This window comes from Coregonus lavaretus, assembly GCF_964263955.1.
Source record: "Coregonus lavaretus genome assembly, chromosome: 12".
NCBI lineage: Eukaryota > Metazoa > Chordata > Actinopteri > Salmoniformes > Salmonidae > Coregonus > Coregonus lavaretus.
Genome location: NC_139999.1, coordinates 41030311 through 41047248, shown reverse-complemented (window position 1 = coordinate 41047248; position 16938 = coordinate 41030311). Strand labels below are relative to the sequence as shown.

The 16938-nt window shown below is 44.3% G+C and overlaps 1 protein-coding gene across 1 annotated transcript in view; it reads left to right on the top strand.

Moving 5' to 3' along the window:
* The window catches only part of LOC311138410 (protein polybromo-1-like), a 47164-nt gene continuing 30226 nt past the window's right edge, over positions 1 to 16938 (top strand). Inside the window, exons 1-21 of the mRNA XM_084173081.1 lie at positions 1 to 110; positions 588 to 614; positions 807 to 958; positions 3535 to 3632; positions 3851 to 3998; positions 6329 to 6478; positions 6747 to 6932; positions 7243 to 7341; positions 7521 to 7698; positions 7862 to 8078; positions 8342 to 8483; positions 9041 to 9138; positions 9675 to 9813; positions 12135 to 12272; positions 13431 to 13542; positions 13658 to 13865; positions 15207 to 15507; positions 15769 to 15905; positions 16021 to 16232; positions 16403 to 16594; positions 16699 to 16856. Of these exons, the coding sequence (XP_084029207.1) occupies positions 824 to 958; positions 3535 to 3632; positions 3851 to 3998; positions 6329 to 6478; positions 6747 to 6932; positions 7243 to 7341; positions 7521 to 7698; positions 7862 to 8078; positions 8342 to 8483; positions 9041 to 9138; positions 9675 to 9813; positions 12135 to 12272; positions 13431 to 13542; positions 13658 to 13865; positions 15207 to 15507; positions 15769 to 15905; positions 16021 to 16232; positions 16403 to 16594; positions 16699 to 16856 (3048 nt within the window). The 5' untranslated portion in view covers positions 1 to 110; positions 588 to 614; positions 807 to 823. The remainder of the gene's footprint in view (positions 111 to 587; positions 615 to 806; positions 959 to 3534; positions 3633 to 3850; positions 3999 to 6328; positions 6479 to 6746; positions 6933 to 7242; positions 7342 to 7520; positions 7699 to 7861; positions 8079 to 8341; positions 8484 to 9040; positions 9139 to 9674; positions 9814 to 12134; positions 12273 to 13430; positions 13543 to 13657; positions 13866 to 15206; positions 15508 to 15768; positions 15906 to 16020; positions 16233 to 16402; positions 16595 to 16698; positions 16857 to 16938) is intronic.

The following is a 16938-nucleotide window of genomic DNA, read 5'->3' as shown; positions in this document are numbered from 1 at the left end:
ACATCCGGCAATTTACAGTCACGGGGGAGGAGCTTGACTAGCTAACGTTTCGAATGAATATACTTTTTTTAACAAAACAATTTTGCTCAGGGAAATATACTAAAATTGAGGTAAACCGGGTTTGCATTTTGCTTTAAATTAGTTTATCAAAGTAACGCTACAACTAGCAATCGATTTGCGCTTTTTGACCGTGTAGCGAACATTTAAATGTTAGGCGCTCGCCTTTGTTGGTACTTAGTCATCTAGCTAACAACGTTACTGCTAACTCTAGTTGTTACCAGCAGATGAATGGTTAGCTAGATAGGTAGCGAGATAAACTAGCTAATATTCTACGTCGAAGATCCCAGTATCCCATGTTTGATAACTAGCGGCTACCTAGCTAACGTTACCGGTAGACAGCTAAAGTTAACACGGACGTGTTTACATGATTTTCAGAGTTAGTCTCTCACAATGTTTGTGTAGCTACCGTGTTGTTGTGCTGGCATGCTGTGTTGTCTTAGGTCTCTCTTTATGTAGCTAGTGTTGTGGTGTCTCTTGTCGTGATGTGTGTTTTGCCCTACTACAGTACATTTTATTTTTTATCCTAGCCCCGGTCCCCGCAGGACTCTCTCTTGGTAGGCCGTCATTTTAAATACACATTTGTTCTTAATTGACTTGCCTAGTTAAATACAGGTTAAATAAAGTAATTATAATAAAAAAGACTTCATTCTGTAACGTTACAGGGCTAGTCAGTGTTTATAATATTATATGTTGGATAGTTACCTAGCCAGCAAGCTAACTGTGTTTGTGTGTTGTTGTTTTGAAAGTACCATCAGTTTTACCAATGAGTTCGAAAAGGAGAAGGGCCATCTCTCCCTCCAGTAGTGTGAGCGGAGGTGACTTTGACGATGCCTCCTCCTCCACTCCTGGAAGCGGGCGAAAGAGGAGAAGACCCTCTAATCTCCCTGCAGTAGACCCTGTGAGTTGAATTTCTTACTCTTCTAGCTCTGATGCAGTGGCGATTTTAGCGTGTAAATCTTGGTGGGGCAAACTTTCCTCCCAATATGTTTTAATGCATGCCAGCAAAGCCACTACAGAACACAACATTAAACAATATATTAATTGCACTATAACGGGGACAAATGGTGCCCACAAACTGTAATGGCCTACATAAAGCTGTCCCAACAGCAGAGCTTTCTTTTCACCACCGCTACACCTGGCTATCAGCGGAGCTATGTCTGTCAGTGTAACAGTTCATTCAGCCTCATTTACTGCCTTTAAAAAAAACATAGCTGATATGGCTGACTTGCTTAAACAAATGTGGTTTCTACTGACAACTGATATGTATAAATTATGACATAATGGAACGACGAGCGGATAAGAGGCAATGCGTAATTTCGATTAAGACATTAATGAGCGAGCTAGGATGGATGTAGTCAATATAACTATTTGTTCAGCACTTTTGAAATGTACAGCGACAGAATTCAGAACATGGGCCATTCTTACAGTATTCTCCCTGTACACCAAGTCAGAACCGTAGGATAAATAAAGGGGGCATATAAGCAGACAATGAAAGCTCTTACAATATTCAATGATTACATTTCTCTAAAACAGGCTATAGGCTACATGTGCACTACTAAGTTGGAACAGTATGCTAAGTTAAGAGGGGGAAGGGACCAAATTATTAGGGTGAGGCACATGGGCTACTAACAGCTTACTACACAACATACACTTAGTATTACTTTCATAGCTACAGTATACATATCTCCCTGGCATATTACATCATTATGCAGCAGCATACAATACATGACGATGATTCATGACGTCAGTGATCTTCAGGTCGGAGCTCTAGAAAGAGGCACGAGTTCCCGACTTGGAATTCCGAGTTGGATGACCGTTCAAAACTTATTTTCTTAGTTGGAGCTCGTTTTTTTTCAGAGTTCCCAGTTGTCTTGAACTCACTGAAGTCTGAGATTGCCCAGTTCCGAGTTTCCAGTTGTTTTGAACGTGGCAGAAATCATGCTGGATTGAGAGCTTGGCCAATGTTGCATGTGAATGTTTATCCTTTTAAGCTTGGAAAAGAGACCGGTAAACCTATAATAATAAATAATAATATGCCATTTAGCAGACGCTTTTATCCAAAGCGACTTACAGTCATGTGTGCATACATTTTTACGTATGGGTGGTCCCGGGGATCGAACCCACTACCCTGGCGTTACAAGCGCCATGTTCTACCAATTGAGCTACAGAGGACCACAAATCTAGACTTGGACCGCACACCCACTCCACTGAATAGCAGGCTAGTGATTGCTTTGCAACGCTTGCAGTTAGCCACTGATTCCTTCCAAACCACTCATTGCTGAATTTGCGATTTCCAACTTGTTGTGTAATGTTTATGTTCAATGGCAGATGAGCACCGATACGTTTTATCTATAATTTTTTCTTCATATGCCAGTAGATTGTAGACTTGATTCATGATGATGACTGCTTGTCGAGCTTGCTTGCTAAAATTTTGAAAGTATGATGTTGACATGATCAGTCCAATCAAAGCTACGGTAGATATAATGTGATTTGATGTCATTTTATCTGTGGCCAGTGACCTTGAGCCTTCTTGGATGCGCACTTCTAATGTAAATCTATGGCAGCACCCAAGGGGCTTGAATTTTTGAGCTCTCCACGTACATTTTGCGGTAACGTAGTGTCCCCATGAGTGACAGAACACTGAGCTAATCAGGGCGCAACTAGAGAACATTACCAACCCCTACACTCCGTATTTTCCGCTGGCTGCCCCACCACTACAGAAAGCACTGAGCTAGGCTGAAACACCTGCATTTTGGAGCTGCCCTACTCAAGAAAGCAAAAAAAAAAGACCATGTTTGTATGCGACTTTATTAACTCTATTATTATTATTTTTTTTACACTGTTTGCAAACTGATATGTGACACGTATTAATGCCAAAATAACAGGCAAAATTGTTTTATAATATATATATATATATATATATATATATATATATATATATATATATATATATATATATATATATATATATATATATATATATATATATATATATATAGCTAAACAGGTGGGGCTCAAAACAGGTGGGGCTGCACCTGCCCTGAATGACGGGTCACCACTGCTCTGATGTATGGATAGTGAGATCAGACCAAACTAGCCAACTAAGGGTGCGTTCGTAAATTCACTTTGGCTATCTACTCCGATTTCAGAGACCCCCCTTTTTCAGTGCGCCAGAGCGCAGAATAACTGATGAATGTACGAACGTGCAACACCCGTTGAATTTGACAGGCATCAGTAAACGTCAGCAAAAAACTGAATTAAATTGTTGCTAGCAGCACAGGTAACATGTAAACAGTCTAACCAGCACTCCGACACTCCAGAGTGAATTTACGAACGCACCCTACCTATCCCCCTGATAATGCTTGTGGTAATCTTTATCAACATCCTTGTTTTACTCTTGGTCAGGTTTGCCATGTTTTGTCTACTGTAACCTGCTTTGACACACATTGTTGGATTATGTTTTGTGTTCAACAGATTGCTGTGTGCCATGAGTTGTACAACACTGTCAGGGACCACAAGGACAACCAGGGAAGGCTGCTTTGTGAGCTGTTCATCAGGGTACCAAAGAGAAGGTAAGCTAGCATGTATAACAAGAGATGGGTCATGTTCATTAGCGATGACCATAACAAAACATTTGCAGCAGAAAACTTAACTAGCATTTCTCATTGGACAAGTCCATGTAGTCCCTCCCTGTTTCAACCCATTTTCTAATATTTGGTGCCAAATGACCATAGACTAAATGTAGAGGAAAAGGCCCCAGGTGACTTATCACCGCCTCTTCCTCCCTCAGGAAACAGCCAGACTACTATGAGGTGGTGTCCAAGCCCATAGACATGACCAAGATCCAGCAGAAGCTCAAGTCAGAGGACTACCAAGATGTGGAGCAGCTCACTGCTGATTTCCAGCTCATGTTCAACAACGCCAAGACCTACTATAAGGTGTTGATTGAATACTCTAAGTCTAAGATGAAAATCGATTGCAAACCTGATTGTGCTGTACTTTGTGCTATTACACTTTGTGAAAACACACATTGTTAGTATTTGACTAGTAGGAAACACATCCTTTAGACACAGCAGGTTAGTAATGCTTTTATCTCAGGGTTTCCGTTAGGATAATGTGGTGCCGGACAACGTGACCGGGAAGATTTACATTTACTGGCCATTTTGAGAAATATACCGGACCCATATGCATTGGGTTCGTAACCCATTAGGGCGTCCACCCACGGTGCTCAGAATGACAGAAATAACATTTACATTATGGAAATTCATCTTAACAGAACATGCAACTCCTGTAATGAAGCAACCAATGAAATATCATTTTCAAACATTTGCCAAAATGCAATTCGCGGGAAAACACCATTCTTAACAGTGCACCTGATGCCAGCAGTATATGACAGAGATGAAAATCTCCTTAGAAACTTAGAAAGAGGGTGAATCTAAAGATGAAACAACTAGGATGGGTTGCTAATATGACTAGGATCATGCATTTGGCTTCTGGACAACAAAATAAAGTTGATATGAAAACAAATAGAACAGGAGAGAAATGGCATATGAGGAAGTCTTTCATAGGCAGCGTGTGTCTTGAGTATAATTTAAAATGTTGCGACAAGAAGAAGGGGAGGAGTGGCGAAGATGGCCTATAGGTGCGTCTCTCTCCAGAATGCACTCAGCTGTCTCCCGCCAATTATTTTGCTGTTTCATTGTGTGAATTGTTGATAAATTCCCCATATGTCACCAGTAGTAAATGTACCGTTAATGCCCATCATTTGGTTACATTAATTTCTGTTAATGCATTGTTTTACTAATTAGGCCTACAGTAATTTACCATTCTTGGAGTGGAAACATTGTTTGCAGAGTTCACAACCTGCTACACATGTGAGAAACAAGTTTTGGGTTATTTCATAAGCATAATTTACAAGTTTAGCCAATTTTTTCATTGTCTTTTGTTTGGAGTGCTCCATGTGAGCAATGAGCATGGGTCTGGTTTCTCTGTCTTGTTAATGTTGAGGGAGCGGGCGCGCCTGAGCACGCATAGAAGTAGCCTACCTGGCCTGCTGCGTGCAAATGTAGGAAAGTGCCCATTTGGGGATGTTTTCTGCTTGTCTTAACGCACCACATCCACCACTAATAAACTGAGCTTCTCAGTCATTTTTTTTCTTCACCTCACACAGTAAGTCAATGAAGTTATTTTATTTTATTTTTTACATCCATTACAAATGATAGCCTAATAGTTCCTCACAGTAGGCCTATTTGAAAAATATTTCCAACAATTTCCCCCTCGATAATCACCAAGCCTCAGTGTGAAAGGGCAATATATCATGATCTGATGATCCCATATATCCAGTGGAAAAGTCATAAAATACCTTTCCCTTTTGCAAAAACAGCTGTCTGAGGGCCGCAAAAACGGCTGTGTGAGAGCCGTAATAGGCTAGTTGATACAATGTTGCAAGTTCGCTAGAGACAGCTTCAGGCTGGATCCAGTTGATTGATTTGATACAATGTTGCACTTCACTAGCAATAATAGCTTGAGTCAAGACCAATAGGAAAGGGAGGCAGACAGGCTGAGTAGAGTGATGAATGGGATTGAAAGTACCTGAGTTTTCATCAGTATATTTTCTACTGTTTTTATTTGTCGGCTTTATGTATCTTTACTTAGTTGACAATAAGTTCTAGGCCACCGGCTGCATTGGCCATCTCTGACTTCCATGCACTCATTTAGGCTATTTAGCCGCCAATGATCACGGTGGATAAATGTGTCCATATGGCAGATGCTGGTGCTCTCGCATTAGTTGAATTTTTATCATTTGAATTACGATTTTTATGATTAACCACGTGACAATGATTTTGAGAAACAAAAACATTATTATTGAAATGAAACTGTTCCACGAAAATGCGCATATGAAAATCATAACTGGCACACAGATCAGTAGAAGTGGTAGGATAAATTGTATGCTTCCCCAAACTTGAAACAAGTCTTGATAAAATAATTGCCTCCACATTTCTATGGTCGGATTTTCAAGCAAGGTAAGACATGCCTCATAATATGAAGTAAAACGTTCAGGTTTCAAACAATTAAGTATGTTTTCAAAATGCATACTGCCTCCAGCTAAAGTGGTGGGTGATGCGCTGATAGCCTGCCTACCATTGTTTTTTCTCCTGGTCAGTTTTGCCGGCAACAATTTGTATTTATCGTCTTTTTGTTTTTTTTACCGGCCAAAAGCCGGCAATTACCGGCTAACGGAAACCCTGTTTTATCTCTGACTTGTCAGGCTGATGGTGAGGAGTACCAAGAGGCCTGCAGGCTGTGGGAACTCTATGTCCACACCAGGAATGAGTTTGTGCAGCCAGGGGATGGTGATGAAGATGATGACGATGGTGAAGACATGCTGGATAATCCTGCTCTCTCCACTGAAGACGAGGTAAAGATAAAAGATCATCAGACATATCCATTTACCTCTATATATCATGAGATCTTCCAGTTCCTTCCTGCTGTGTATGTCTATCTATCATGGACAAACTACATCATGTCAAGTCAACCACATATGCCTTTTATTCTCACCTTTTCTGTGTCTACAACAAGTTTACTCATTGTTGACAAGCTCCGTAGACTTGCAACTCAGGATCCATAAGTACTGGATGTGCGTGGGATCATAGCTTGTGGTTGTTCCTGTATGTGCTGATCTGCAGACCCCACTGAGTTGCCTGAAGGAGGTTTTGGAGCAGCTGTTAGATGCTGTAGTGTCATACACGGACCCCTCAGGAAGGGTCATCAGTGAGCTCTTCCAGAAGCTGCCTTCCAAAGTGCACTACCCAGACTACTATGCCGTTATCAAGGAGCCCCTTGATCTTAGAGCCATCACTGAGAGAATACAGGTATCCTATTCACCTGAGGCATTGAGATTTGTGTAGTATTGATTGACATCGAATTGATTAAGCGTGTTAATACATAAACACATGAATATAGACCTACTGGACATAATTTGTTATTTTGTGTAGTCATAAGATATCATATGAGTCTTGTGTAGCTCAGTTCGAGGAGCATGGCACTTTTAGCGCCAGGGTTGTGGGTTCGATTCCCACGGGGGACCAGTACGAAAATGTATACTCTGGATAAGAGCGTCTGCTAAATGACTCAAATGTTAACTCTGCAACCTACGCATGATCTTTTGTGAATATTTGTCAGATTGGATACTACAAAAGTGTCACCGGCATGGCTAAGGATGTTGACCTTCTGGTGAAAAATGCAAAAACATACAATGAACCAGGATCTCAGGTTTTTAAGGTATATTTATCCTCCTATACGACAGATGATATATTGTTATCTTATGTTCTTGTGAGTAGTTGCGCGGAAAGCCTAGTTTCAGTAGAGCTATGTTGTACTCAAGATTTTACTGCATGTCTACAACTTGTAGATGTTATAGAAAGCACACTAATCTCAATTCTTCCTTATTTGATGTCAAGGATGCTAACATCATCAAGAAGGTCTTCATCCAGAGAAAGACTGAGATAGACCATGCTGAGCCCACTAAGACCAGTGTCCGCATCAGGAACCGGAGGTCAGCCCAGGGAGACCGTCTCTCTGCCATCACCCTGGCTCTGCAGTATGGCTCAGAGAATGACGAGGATGCCCTGCTCTCTGGTGAGTTTGCGTCAACACAACAAACGCACACACACACACTAACAAGATTTGCATTGTTTAGTCTTTGAGACCAAACCCTCTTCATAGCTTTATGTTGTTTCGGTATGGTTAAGTATGTGTGATTTGTAAATGTGTGCACTTCTCTGTGTATCATGTGTTCCAGGCTCTGTGCATTATGAGGAGGGTGAGTCTGAGGCGGAGTGCCTGAGCTCCAGTATGGACATGGGTAACCCAGTGTTCCAGCTGTACGAGGCTGTGAGGGGGGGCAGGAACAGCCAGGGACCGCTCCTCTCTGAACCCTTCCTCCAGCTGCCCTCCAGGAAAGAATACCCTGACTACTACCAGCAGATCAAACAGCCCATCGCCCTGCAGCAGATCAGGTAGGAATAGGCTACTACAGTACATCGTCCTATAGGCACTGTACATGGAGAGTTGGTGTCCGTGTAGCTAACGTCAGTGAATGATGAAAAAGAGAATGTCCACTCAGTGTTGCTGCTCCCAAATGCAATTTTATTTTATTGTTAATTTTTTTGCGAGGAGCAAAACTATGGATCTTGTTTTTGTCCAGCTCCTGTTGCTATTTCCGATGTACGTAAAACCCATCGATTCAGTGAAATGAGGAACTTGTTTGTCCCTGTCTCAGGGAGAAGATGAAGAACGGGGAGTACGAAAACGTTGATCAGATGGACTCTGACCTTACTCTGATGTTTGAGAATGCCAAGCGTTACAACGTGCCTACCTCAGGCATCTCCAAACGGGCCCTCCGGCTGCAGCAGATCCTGCTGGTCAGTAGGGGGACTTGGATCTTGTTTGCCCTTTATGCTGTTGATGGTTTAGGATGGGGCTCTCCAACACTTTTCCTGGGGACCTACCTTCTTGTAGAGTTTCACTCCAATCCCAGTTGTAACTAACATGACATAGCTTATCAACCAGCTAATTATTAGAATCAGGTGCGCTAGATTAGGGTTGGAGCAAAAACCTACAGGACGGTAGCACTCCAGGAACAATGTTGGAGAGCCCTGGTAGGATTTCTTTCTGGTGGTGGGTTGGAACTGCAACTGTAGGAATACAAGACATAAAAATGCTAATTCTGTTAGGGTTTCTGTATAACAGTGGTGGCTGCTGAGGGGAGGACGGCTCATAATAATGTCCGGAACGGCACGAATGGATTGGCATCAAACACATGGTAACCATGTTTTTAATACCATTCCGCTCCAGCCATTACATCGAGCCCGTCCTCCCCAATTAAGGTTCCACCAACCTCCTGTGCTGTATACAAAATATAAAGACTGAATGGTGAGTAGTACAGTATTGTTCTTGTTAAATGCAGTATGTTTTGCAGCTGAAGAAGAGGGAGCTGTTGAGGAGAGGTGACGAAGAGGATCAGGACAGCATTCTGTCCTCTGACACAGGAACTGGCAGTGCCACCAAGAGGAAAATGTAGGACCACCTCTCGTTCTCTTTCCTTACCACATCTACATAGATGCCATTGTTGTCATCTCACACCAAGTCAACCACCTATCGCTTTCGTTCTCACTTTCTTTGTCGATCTACAACAGCTGCCCTCATGCTTATAAGTCACAGGAGGTTGGTGGCACCTTCATTGGGGAGGACGGGCTCATAGTAATAGCTGGAACAGAATCAATGGAATGGTATCGAAATCATCTAACACATGGTTTCTATGTGTTTGATACCATTCTATTGACTCCATTCCAGCCATTATTATGAGCTGTCCTTCCCTCAGCAGCCTCCTGTGTTATAAGTTTACCCTTTGTCAAGCTAAGTAGACCTGCAACACTTGCAACTCAAATGGCCTACAGGCGGCCATGTTTTTTAAATCAAATCTATAATGCATTAATTTGCTATCCTGGCATAACTTGTGTTAGCCAATATTGCATTTATACATATTTTATATATATATATATATATATATATAAAAAGGCACTTTACTGACCCAGGCCTCTCTTGCCCTGCAGCCATAAGAAGAATGTGAAGAACCGTATGAAGGCACTGTATGCTGCAGTGACTGAAGCCAGAGAGGCAGGGACCAACCGGAGGCTCTGTGATCTGTTCATGGTCAAGCCCTCCAAGAAGAACTACCCAGACTACTACAAGGTAGATATGAGGTCAACACAAGGCTTTCACAATCCACTAATTGGTGGTTGCTAGGGCCAATTAATCAACGTTTTTCTTTAAACATACAAATCTTACTTTCCCTGCCAGAATGTAGTCCAGTGTACTAGACATATCCTATTGCAGTGGAGAAAAGCCACACATTTTATATCCAAGCAGAATCTTGTTTATTTTAAACACATATCTCGGTCCAGCAATGGAAAATATCTTAGAATTGTTATTTTTATTCCCTAATGTTCAAATCAAATCAAATCAAATTTTATTGGTCACATGCGCCGAATACAACAGGTGCAGACATCACAGTGAAATGCTTACTTACAGCCCTTAACCAACAGTGCATTTATTTTTAAAAATAAAACAACAACAAAAAAAGTGTTGAGAAAAAAAAGAGCAGAAGTAAAATAAAATAACAGTAGGGAGGCTATATATATAGGGTGGTACCGTTGCAGAGTCAATGTGCGGGGGCACCGGCTAGTTGAGGTAGTTGAGGTAATATGTACATGTGGGTAGAGTTAAAGTGACTATGCATAAATAATTAACAGAGTAGCAGCAGCGTAAAAAGGATGGGGTGGGGGGGCAGTGCAAATAGTCCGGGTAACCATGATTAGCTGTTCAGGAGTCTTATGGCTTGGGGGTAGAAGCTGTTGAGAAGTCTTTTGGACCTAGACTTGGCACTCCGGTACCGCTTGCCGTGCGGTAGCAGAGAGAACAGTCTATGACTAGGGTGGCTGGAGTCTTTGACAATTTTGAGGGCCTTCCTCTGACACCGCCTGGTATAGAGGTCCTGGATGGCAGGAAGCTTGGCCCCAGTGATGTACTGGGCCGTACGCACTACCCTCTGTAGTGCCTTGCGGTCGGAGGCCAAGCAGTTGCCATACCAGGCGGTGATGCAACCAGTCAGGATGCTCTCGATGGTGCAGCTGAGGACCCATGCCAAATCTTTTCAGTCTCCTGAGGGGGAATAGGCTTTGTCGTGCCCTCTTCACGACTGTCTTGGTGTGTTTGGACCATGATAGTTCGTTGGTGATGTGGACACCAAGGAACTTGAAGCTCTCAACCTGTTCCACTACAGCCCCGTCGATGAGAATGGGGGCGTGCTCAGTCCTCTTTTTTTTCCTGTAGTCCACAATCATCTCCTTTGTCTTGGTCACGTTGAGGGAGAGGTTGTTGTCCTGGCACCACACGGCCAGGTCTCTGACCTCCTCCCTATAGGCTGTCTCATCGTTGTCGGTGATCAGGCCTACCACTGTTGTGTCGTCGGCAAACTTAATGATGGTGTTGGAGTCGTGCCTGGCCATGCAGTCATGGGTGAACAGAGAGTACAGGAGGGGACTGAGCACGCACCCCTGAGGGGCCCCCGTGTTGAGGATCAGTGTGGCAGATGTGTTGTTACCTACCCTTACCACCTGGGGGCGGCCCGTCAGGAAGTCCAGGATCCAGTTGCAGAGGGAGGTGTTTAGTCCCAGGATCCTTAGCTTAGTGATGAGCTTAGAGGGCACTATGGTGTTGAATGCTGAGCTGTAGTCAATGAATAGCATTCTCACGTAGGTGTTCCTCTTGTCCAGGTGGGAAAGGGCAGTGTGGAGTGCAATAGAGATTGCATCATCTGTGGATCTGTTGGGGCGGTATGCAAATTGGAGTGGGTCTAGGGTTTCTGGGATAATGCTGTTGATGTGAGCCATGACCAGCCTTTCAAAGCACTTCATGGCTACAGATGTCAGTGCTACGGGTCGGTAGTCATTTAGGCAGGTTATCTTAGAGTCCTTGGGCACGGGGACTATGGTGGTCTGCTTGAAACATGTTGGTATTACAGACTCAGTCAGGGACATGTTGAAAATGTAAGTGAAGACACTTGCCAGTTGGTCAGCACATGCTCGGAGTACACGTCCTGGTAATCCGTCTGGCCCTGCGGCCTTGTGAATGTTGACCTGCTTAAAAGTCTTACTCACATCGGCTACGGAGAGCGTGATCACATAGTCATCCGGAACAGCTGGTGCTCTCATGCATGCTTCAGTGTTGCTTGCCTCGAAGCGAGCATAGAAGTGGTTTAACTCGTCTGGTAGGCTTGTGTCACTGGGCAGCTCACGGCTGTGCTTCCCTTTGTAGTCTGTAATAGTTTTCAAGCCCTGCCACATCCGACGAGCGTCAGAGCCAGTGTAGTACGATTCAATCTTAGTCATGTATTGACTCTTTGCCTGTTTGATGGTTCGTCGGAGGGCATAGCGGGATTTCTTATAATGTTGGAATCGATATGGATGCCGTGGATTGACTCATCTATTAACCTAACTCCTCCCTACTACCAGGTGATCCTGGAGCCCATGGACCTTAAGACCATCGAGCACAACGTCCGCTCAAAGCGCTACGCCACCGAAGAGGCCCTGATGGACGACATGAGGCTGATGTTCCGCAATGCACGTCACTACAACGAGGAGGGATCTCAGGTGGGACCACAGCCAATCACTCACAGGGCCATGTCGCTGTGAACAGTGTGAAGCGAACCCGTGCAGATACTGTGTGAGAGCGATGTGTTGGATCTCGCTCATCTCAATATCCTATATCCATTGATGATAGGCCCTGCTTTACTGAAATTGCGAGATATTGCATTGCAAGATACAGCTTTTGATTGCCGAGTGGCGCAGCAGTCTAAGGCACTGCATCTCAGTGCTTGAGGCGTCACTACAGACCCCCTGGTTCGATTCCAGGCTGTATCACAACCGGCCGTGATTGGGAGTCCCATAGGGCGGCGCACAATTGGCCCAGCGTCGTCCGGGTTTGGCCGGTGTAGGCTGTCATTGTAAATAAAAATGTGTTCTTAACTGACTTGCCCAGTTAAATAAAGGTTAAATAAAAAATAAAAATAAAGATAGGCCTAGTGGTTTTGACTGTCTGCCTGGTGGCCGACCTGCCTATACAGTGCCCCTTCCCTCTCTCTCTGTCCCTCGCTAGCTTGCTATGAGAGTGTTTGTGTTATGGCAACTAATCAGTCTCCTCCGTTCCAAAAATACTGAATCTTAGGAGTCGATTCCTAGCGGAATCTAATCTTGACACTTAGAAATGGGAGTCGATGTGCAAGGAGTCGAGGAATCAATATTTTGGAGTCGACTCTCCATCACTGTCATCGTTGTTAACAGTTGGAAAAATGGCAGAGAAAGGCAAGCGACAGCAGCAAAGTCCTGTATGGCAATACTTTGAGAAGTTAAATGAGAAGAAAATGCAAACTTTGCAAGGTGGAATTGAGGTACAGTAATGCTTAAACATCTGAAATGGATGCACCGTGAGACCCAAACCATTGCTGGCAGCAGCGCAGCTGCATTGTGAATTCATGTGTCATTTTATGTTGTTTTCTTATTGTTATAACAGAAAACCGATTGAAGAAATAAAACATAAATGTCAGTTTAAACGTTAAGATAATTTTTCCCATTTGCTACATCCCTAGTAGGCAAAAAACAAAGTACAACTGGGTGGGACTGACTACCTGAACTTGTCCAATAAGAAACTGAATGTTGTCTATTGTATTCCCTAATGACCACGACCCTGAGCTAAATTTACAACAAAGGGGAGGGTTGAGTGACATGTTCTGATGTTGTTTTGCTGTGAAGGTTTATAACGATGCTAACATCCTGGAGAAGATAGTGAAGGACAAAAGGAAGGAGCTAGGAGCTTCTCCCGAGGAGGACACTGACAACATGGGATCTCCGAAGCTCAAACTAAGTATGTTTGAGTCTTCTTTATGGGCATTTAACAGCACTTGTGAAAAATACGAAGAAAACATAGGCTATATATATCTTGCTGTTTTGATTACATTTACATGGAATTTTCTCTGTAGGGAAGAGTGGCGGGTCTCCTAAGAAGTCCAATAAGTACCTGACCCCCCTGCAGCAGTGCCTCAACGAGCTGTATGACGCTGTGAGGAACTACACAGACGCCAGGGGGCGACGTATCTCCACCATCTTCCTGCGCCTGCCCTCCCGCGCCGAGCTGCCTGACTACTACGCCACCATCAAGAGGCCCATCGACATGGAGCGCCTGCGCAGGTAAGCTGGAGGCTAACCTGTGTGTGTGTGTGTGTGTGGTGGTGATGTGCGGGCTGACCCATAACCCGCAGTCCCCGCGGTTATATCCGCGGGGCGGGCGGGTTTAGGATTATGAAATAATATTGTGTGGATGAAGGGTGGGTTGATTAAAGAGAAAACAATAACTTAAAACATCCATGAATGTATCATTCTTGTGCAATTTATATTTATAGGCTACATTGAGGTTTTTCTTAAATTATTTGAGGCTATCTGGCATTAGGCTAACTGTACGCGTGCCAAATAGTCTACACGCCAATTGCCAAATGCTTTCGGGAACGTCAATCCACGGAGGCAAAAAGGACAATGTCGGAGTTGAATTCAATAAGAGGAAAGCTGCGAAATGGAGAGTTGAAAATAAAGAGAAGGGAGGGCCAGAAAAGTAATGTTTGGGAAATATTTGGTGAAGTGGTAAAAGAGGATGATAGCAGTGCCAGCTATGTTATGTGTGATGATTGTGAGGCGCTATACAAATCAAAAAGAGGGGACTTCAAATAGGCCTATGGTACGTCAAGGGAACTGTAGTCTACTGTTCAGATGGGTTAAATGGAAACTGAAATATGGACATTGACTGTAGGTCTATAACCTCTCACATAGCCTTAATATTATCTCCTGAAGAATTAAGTATTTCTTGCAGTAAAATTAGGCTATGCACCAAATGTAGGCTAAATTTTGACTTGGGAACAGGAGTTGAGAGAAATATGATATAATGACAGAAGAGAAGCTGCATGTATCTAATTATAGACAAGTTGACTAACAAATAGCCTACCAAAATGTTGGAAATTATAAGCAGAAACATATCTCTAAATCAGGCAAGAAATTCCTGCACCTCCTGTCAAATCTTTCCGCCGTCTCTGACTGTAGCCTACAGTGCATTTTCTATATTAGCGGGTTAGGCTCGGGTATGTGCCTCAGATTTTCACTTTATTACATATAGTGGGGCGGTTGACAGTGGGTTATTAGCAATTGTGGGTGGGTGCGGGTGAACAAACAGCTGACCCGTGCACCACTAGTGTGTGGTTAGGTTTCTGGGGGGTTAGAGAGGTGGGCCAGGAGCTGTAAGTTTGCCCTTTTTGAATCTCAGCTCCTACGGGGAAAAGCTTCTGTGGAGTGAGCCGGCAACTGGAGGGTTGCTGATATCAGTATCCTAGATACTATATCCTGGTGTTGTGCCTTTGAACAGGGCACTTATCCCCTAAACTGCTCCAGTGGCACTTGGGGTTGGGATCCGATAAAACAACAAAATACATCTGTTTCTCCCTGTTTCAATAGAAAATGAAATGATCTTATCTTCTTGTTCTCCAGCCACATGGTGGGCGGCCGTTACCAGGACGTGGATGCTCTGGTGGAAGACTTTGCAGTGATGTTCAACAACGCCTGTACCTACAACGAGCCAGAGTCCCTGATCTACCGCGACGCTCTGCTCCTCCACCGCGTGCTCCTGGATACCCGGCGGCGGCAGGAGGGAGGGGAGGAGGGCGGCTCGCCCCCTGCTGTAGGGCCCCTGGTCATGGAACTGATCAGGAACCTGTTTGTGTCTGTGCTGGGGCACCAGGACGAGGAGGGGAGGTGTTACAGCGACTCACTGGCTGAGATCCCTGCCCAGGTAAGAGAGAGGTGATCGCCCATACCCTACCTGGGGCCGCCGTATTCATAGTGTCTCAGAGTAGGAGTGCTGATCTAGGAGCAGGTCCCCCACTGTCCATGTAATCTTAATCATTGGGATCTAAAAGGAAAAAATTATCATAATTCAGCGCTCATATGGCCCTTGGTTAGGCTCTTAAAAATAACCGATTTTTAAGATATCAGCAAAGTCATTCAGAGTTTTTCTGAACGACCAATAAACTATGTTAACTGACTTCAACAGGACCCAAACAGCCCGGAGAAGCCTCCGCTCAACTTCGACGTGATCCGGGCCAACGTGGACCGAGGGCGCTACCGCAGGCTGGACGTGTTCCAGGAGCACATGTTCGAAGTGCTGGAGAAAGCCAGGCGCCTGCACAGGTACGTAGTCTACACATCATTAGAAAGGCCTTTATTTGAATTGCTCTCCAACCTTTGAGTTCCCCCCATGAACCCTCACCTTTGACCCTGCATGCCTTGCCCTGTCCCTTCACAGGACAGACTCTGAGATCTTTGAGGATGCGGTGGAGCTGCATCAATTCTTTATAAAGATCCGAGATGAGTTGTGTAAGAACGGAGAGATCCTCCTCTCCCCAGCGCTCAGCTACAACTCCAAACACCTGCAGAGTGACGTGGAGCAGGAGAAGAGAGAGAAACTACCGAAGGAGATGGAGGAGGACAAACTGAAGAGTGAGGAGGAGAACAAAGGTGTGTGTGATGGAGTTGTGGCCGGGTATGCGTGTGTAGAATAAGTGTTTTTTTCTGAACTGGTGTGTGATTGTCAGTGCAGGTGATTGATGTGACATTGACTCTGAGTCTGAATCGTGTATATAATGTGAGGTTGATGGATGTATTATAATATTCAAATGTACTTCCAGAGGAGGGAGCGAAGGCTGAGGACCCAGCTGGGGGAGGTGCATGGCCAGCGGGGCCAGAGAGGACGTACCGTCAGGACTGCAGCTTTGAGAACAGCACCTACCACGTGGGTGACTGTGTCTACGTGCAGCCAGCCGAGGCCAACCTCAAGCCTCACATCGTCTGCATCGAGCGCCTGTGGGAGGACGAAGCAGGTAACCAACTCAACATGCAGGTTTAGACATGCACACTTTGAGACACACACACACTCCTACTGCTTTCTGCCTCTCCCTCCTGTTAGTAATGCGTGTGTGTGTAGGTGAGAAGTGGCTGTATGGCTGTTGGTTCTACAGGCCTAGTGAGACCTTCCATCTGGCCACACGCAAGTTCCTCAAGCAAGAGGTCTTCAAGAGTGACTACTTCAACAAAGTACCAGTCAGCAAGATACTGGGCAAATGCATGGTCATGTTTGTCAAGGTAAGGCCATCTATATATCTGAACGGTTTTGATAATACACACACCTGGACCATAGATGTATGCAATTCTATGCTCATATATT